This window comes from Vidua macroura, unplaced genomic scaffold, assembly GCF_024509145.1.
Source record: "Vidua macroura isolate BioBank_ID:100142 unplaced genomic scaffold, ASM2450914v1 whyUn_scaffold_278, whole genome shotgun sequence".
Lineage (NCBI taxonomy): Eukaryota > Metazoa > Chordata > Aves > Passeriformes > Viduidae > Vidua > Vidua macroura.
Genome location: NW_026530629.1, coordinates 23931 through 29930, shown reverse-complemented (window position 1 = coordinate 29930; position 6000 = coordinate 23931). Strand labels below are relative to the sequence as shown.

Genomic DNA, 6000 nt, shown 5'->3' with positions numbered 1-6000 from the left:
GAATGGGGATCAAAGGGGGGGCAGGGGTGTGGGGAGGGGGGTCCTGGGGGGGTATCTGGATCCAGGGTGGTTTTTTTGGGTTGGGATTTTTTCCTCTGGGTTTTTTTTGGTTCAGGATTTTTCCCCTGGGTTTTTGTTTTGTTTTGTTTTTTAGTTTTTTTGTTTTGTTTTGTTTTGGTTTTTTTTGTGTTGTTTTTTTTTTTTTTTTTCTTTCTGTATTTTTTCCCCGGGTTTTTTTTCAGTTCAGGATTTTTCCCCCGGGGTTTTTTTGGGTCCGGATTTTTTCCCCTGGTTTTTTTTTTGGTTTTTTTTTTTGGTTTTTTGTTCTTTTTTTTTTTGTTTGTTTCTGTATTTTTTCCCCGGGTTTTTTTTTTCTGTTTCTGTATTTTTCCCCGGGTTTTTTTCAGTTCGGGATTTTTTTCCCCCGGGGTTTTTTTTGGGTCAGGATTTTTCCTCGGGTAGTTTTTTTTTTGGTTTTTTTTTTTTTTTTGGTTTTTTTTTTTTTTTTTTTTGTTTCTGTATTTTTCCCCGGGTTTTTTTTTCAGTTCGGGATTTTTCCCCCGGAGTTTTTTTTGGGTCTGGATTTTTTCCCCAGTTTTTTTTTTCCTGTTTCTGTATTTTTCCCCCGGGTTTTTTTTCCTGTTTCTGTATTTTTCCCCCGGGTTTTTTTTCCTGTTTCTGTATTTTTCCCCCGGGTTTTTTTTCCTGTTTCTGTATTTTTCCCCCGGGGTTTTTTGCAGTTCAGGATATTTTTCCCCCGGGGTTTTTTTTGGGTCAGGATTTTTTCCCCGGGTTTTTTTTTTTTTTTTTTTTCCTGTTTCTGTATTTTTCCCCCGGGTTTTTTTTCCTGTTTCTGTATTTTTCCCCCGGGTTTTTTTTCCTGTTTCTGTATTTTTCCCCCCGGGTTTTTTTTTCCTGTTTCTGTATTTTCCCCCGGGTTTTTTTTTCAGTTCAGGATATTTTTCCCCCCGGGTTTTTTTTTGGGTCCGGATTTTTTCGGGGGGGGTCTCTGCTCACCGCACGGATGGCCAGCCAGACTTGCAGGTAGCAGAAGATGATGACGGCCAGCGGGAAGAAGCAGCAGGTGACCATCAGCACCACCATGTAGGACTGCACCCCCGGGTCCGAGCTGCCGCTGAACACGTCGGGCCCGCACGAGGTCTTCAGCCCGTGGGGCCAGTACCTGCCCAGGGGGGCAACGGGGGGGCACAGGTGACAAAAGGGATCCCCCCAAATTCCTCGGGTCTGGGGGACCCCTGGGAACTTCAGGAGGTCACCCCCAGACCCACCTTGGGGACACCTGGACATTCCCAGGGGGGCAACGGGGGTCAGAGGGGGCAAAAGGGACCCCCCCAAATTCCTCGGGTCTGGGGGACCCCTGGGAACTTCAGGAGGTCACCCCCAGACCCACCTTGGGGACACCTGGGACATTCCCATGGGGTCAGTACCTGCCCAGGGGGGCATTGGGGGGGGGCACAGGTGACAAAAGGGACCCCCCCAAATTCCTTGGGAAGGATCCGGGTCTGGGGGACCCCTGGGAACCTCGGGGGGGTCACCCCCAGACCCACCTTGGGGACACCTGGGACACCTCCATGGGACCAGTACCTGCCCAGGGGGGCAACGGGGCTCAGAGGGGGCAAAAGGGACCCCCCCAAATTCCTCGGGTCTGGGGAACCCCTTGGGAACCTCGGGGGGGTCACCCCCAGACCCACCTTGGGGACACCTGGGACATCCCCATGGGGTCAGGGGAACATCGGGGGATCAAGGGTGACAAAAGGGACCCCTCCCCAAATTCCTTGGGAAGGATCCGGGTCTGGGGGACCCCTGGGACAACCTTGGGGACCCCCCTAGAGCTGCTCCCGGGGATACCCAGCGCACCCCCGTGGGGTCAGGGGGACATCGGGGGGTCAGAGGGGGCAAAAGGGACCCCCCCCCCAAATTCCTCGGGTCTGGGGAACCCCCTGGGAACTTCGGGTGGGTCACCCCAGACCCACCTTGGGGACCCTCAGGTAGCCCTGGGGACACCTGGGACAGCCTTGGGGACCCCCCTAGAGCCACCTGGGTCATCCCCGTGGGGTCAGGGGAACATGGGGGGGGTCAGGGGTGACAAAAGGGACCCCCCCCCCCAAATTCCTCCAGAAGGTTCCAGGTTCAGGGCACCCCAAGGGATCTCGGGGTCCCGACAACTCTGGGGACACTCGTGTGACATCTGTGACCCCCTGGGGACACTCGTGTCACCTCTGTGACACCCCCGGACCCCTCCCCAGGGCCTGGGGACCCCTCCCCACCTGCTCCAGCCCAAGATGGGGGGCGCTGTTCAGGGGAGGGACCAGATCCACGAGAAGACCCCGGCCCAGACCCCTCCCCACACCTTGGGGGACACTCGTGTGACCTCTGTGACCCCCTGGGGACACTCGTGTCACCCCCAGACCCCTCCCCAGGGGCTGGGGACCCCTGCCCACCTGCTCCAGCCGAAGATGGGGGGCGCGGTCCAGGCGCAGGACCAGATCCACGAGAAGAGCACCCCGGCCACCGCCAGCTTCCCGTCGAACTTGATGTTCCCGAAGGGTTTGCACACCACGAACCAGCGCTCCCAGGAGATGATGGCCAGGGACCAGAGCGCCGTGATGCCTGCAGGGGTTTGGGGTGGTTATGGGGCTGCCCCATAGCGCCCGGACCCATAGAACCCCAAAAGAACACGGCCCTATAGAGCCCAAACCCATAAAATCCCATAGACAACCCCGTAACATCCAATCCTGGTTATGGGGAGAGCCAGGAACTGCAGTGCTGGGATTCCTGCAGGGGTTTGGGGTGGTTATGGGGCTGCCCCATAGCTCCCGGACCCATAGAGAGTTCCTGACCCACATCTCTGACCCACATTCCTGACCCACATCTCTGCCCCATATCCGTGACCCACATCTCTGACCCACACCCCATCCCCATGTCCCCACACCAACTGACCACAGGCACTGCCCACACCCCACATCCCACACCAACTGACCACACCCCATACCCCACACCAACTGACCGCACCCCCACACCCCACACCAACTGACCACAGGCACTGCCCACACCCCACACCCCCCACACCAACTGACCACACCCCCACACCCCACACCAACTGACCACAAGCACTGACCACACCCCACACCCCACACCAACTGACCACAGGCACTGCCCACACCCCACACCCCCCACACCAACTGACCACACCCCATACCCCACACCAACTGACCACAAGCACTGACCACACCCCACACCTCACCCCAACTGACCACACCCCACCCCCCACACCAACTGACCACACCCCATACCCCACACCAACTGACCACACCCCATACCCCACCCCAACTGACCACAGGCACTGACCACGCCCCATACCCGTGTCCCCACACCAACTGACCACAGGCGCTGCCCCCACCCCAGCCCGCATCCCCGCCCCGACTGACCGCAGGCGCTGACGGTGTAGCCCTCGATGACGCACATGGGGTGGCCGAGGATGAAGTAGCCGAAGATCTGGTTGACCACGCTGATGGTGCTGGCGATGACCGTCTCGCCCAGGTCGGCCACGGCCAGGTTGACCAGGATCCAGTTCAGGGGGTGCCGCAGCTTCTTGAACTTGGCCGTGGCCACCAGCACCAGCCCGTTGGTGAACACCGAGGCCACCACCACGAAGATCATCCACAGCGACGTCAGGTTGTACACCCAGCGCGGCGCGATGTGGTAGTTGGGGCCCTCGAAGGGACCTGGGGGGACGGCGCGGGGTCAGCGGTGGTGGCCGTGAGGGACCCTCGTGTCACCCTGTGTCACCTCGTGTCACCTCGTGTCACCTCGTGCCCGCTGGGTGTGGTGGCAGTGGTGGTGGAGGTTGGTGTTGACCTCAAAATTCCCTCGAATCTCCCTCAAAATGATCCCCTGGTGTCCCTTTGTGTCCCCTCATGTCCCTCTGTGTCCCCTCATGTCCCTCTGTGTCCCCTCATGTCCCCCCATGTCCCCTCGTGTCCCCCCATGTCCCCTCACATCTTCACTGCCAGCGGTACGGGTTGGCAATGCATTGATCATTGACCCCAAAACTCTTGAAAACTCCTCAAAAATCTCCCTCAAAACGATCCCCTGGTGTCCCTTTGTGTCCCCTGGTGTCCCTTTGTGTCCCCTGGTTTCCTTTTGTGTCCCCTCGTGTCCCTCTGTCCCCTCATGTCCCCCCACGTCCCTCTGCTCTTCACCGTGTGTGGTGTTGCTGTTAGTGGAGGTTGGGTTTTGACCTCAAAACTCCCCCAAATTCCCCCAAAACTCCCTCAGAATGCTCCCCCCCATGTCCTTCCCTGTCCCCCTCATGTCCCTCTGTGTCCCCTCGTGTCCCTCTGTGTCCCCCCCCTCGCGTCCCCCCACATCTTCACAGCGTCACTGCCATCAGTACGGGTTGGCTTACATTGATCATTGACCCCCCAAACCCCCCCCAAAAATGCTCCCCCTGTGTCCCCTCGTGTCCCCTCGTGTCCCTTCATGTCCCTTTGTGCCTTTTGGTCACCCCTGATGTCCCTTCCTGCCCCTTTTGCCCCCCCCTTGTCCCCCATGTCCCTCCACGTTGTCACCGCGCATTGTTGCCATCGATGTCCATTGACCCCAAAACTCCCCAAAACTCCCCCCAAAACTCCCCCAAACTCCCTCCCCCCATGTCCCCCCCATGTCCCCCCCATGTCCCCCCGTGTCCCCCGGTGTCCCCTGATGTCCTTCAGTGTCCCTCCATGCCTCTCTGTGTCCCCGGTGTCCTCAGTATCTTCACCGTGCGCATCTCTACCGTTGCCGTACCTTGACCACCAACCCCAAAACTCCCCAAATGTCCCCCAAAACTGCCCCAGACCCCCTCCCCCAGTGTCCCCGTGGTGTCCCCCCAGTGTCCCCTGATGTCCTTCAGTGTCCCCTCCATGCCTCTCTGTGTCCCCTGATGTCCCCTGATGTCCCCAATATCTTCACCGCCCGCGTCTCTACCGTTGGCATACCTTGACTGCCAACCCTAAAACTCCCTAAAACCGCCCCAAAACCACCCCAAAATTGGCCCAGGCCCCCTCCCCCGGTGTCCCCTGCGGTGTCCCCGCAGTGTCCCCTGATGTCCTTCAGCGTCCTTCTCTGTGTCCCCTGATGTCCCCAATATCTTCACCGCGCGCCGTCTCTACCATTGGCGTACCTTCACCGCCAACCCCAAAACCGCCCCAAAACCGCCCCAAAACTGCCCCAGGCCCCCTCCCCCCCGGTGTCCCCGCGGTGTCCCCGCGTGTCCCCGCGGTGTCCCCGCGTGTCGCCGCCGCTCACCGCGCGTGTTGTTGCTGTTGGTGTAGGTGAAGATGCTGTCGCGCGTGGTGTCGTCGTCGTCGTGCCGCCGGCGCGCGGCGAAAACCGCCCCGTCCCAAACGCCCGTCGCCATCGTCCCCAAGTGCCACCAGCGCCACTGCCCCGGCCACCCGCGCCCCCCTGCTCTTATACCCCCCCCCCCCGCCCCCGGATTAGCCCGGACCCCCCCCCCCCTCCCCCAAAATCCCGTCCCTGAGCCCTTAATTGGGGCCGCGCGGATCCGGGGGGGACGCCCCGGGCTCACCTGAGCAGCCGGGGTGAGCTGATGGGATTGACGCCAGCGCTAATCCCCCGCTGTTTCCTGGGTTGTGCCCACCCCCCCCCCCAGCCCGGGGGTCCCAACTGCCCCCCCCGGGACCCCCGGCGTCCCAACGGGACCCCCGGGATGGAAATCGGCACCCCCGGAAACCCCCGGACCCCCAAAACGCGGCGTTCGTCGCAAACAGCCCCGAGGTTCCGTGGATAATTTCCAACCCCCCCCCCCCCCAGGTCCAAATTGGCCCCCACGGGACCCCCAGAGACCCCCGGGACCTCCGGGACGGAAATCGGGACCCCCAGAGACCCCCGGGACCCCCGGGATGGAAATCGGGACCCCCAGAGACCCCCGGGACCCCCCAAACCCCAGCGCCAATTCCCCACCCCCAATTCCTG

At 60.1% G+C, this 6000-nt stretch overlaps 1 protein-coding gene across 1 annotated transcript; it reads right to left on the bottom strand.

The window, feature by feature from the left end:
* Positions 1-1017: 1017 nt before the first annotated feature.
* On the bottom strand, positions 1018-5788 carry LOC128803048 (red-sensitive opsin; the record flags this gene model as incomplete). Its single annotated transcript, XM_053969619.1, has 4 exons — positions 5311-5788; positions 3450-3746; positions 2463-2631; positions 1018-1183 (listed from the first exon to the last, which is right to left on the bottom strand). Coding segments are annotated over exons 1-4 (744 nt in total), but the record flags the coding sequence as incomplete, so codon positions are not given.
* Between the last annotated feature and the right edge of the window lie 212 nt (positions 5789-6000).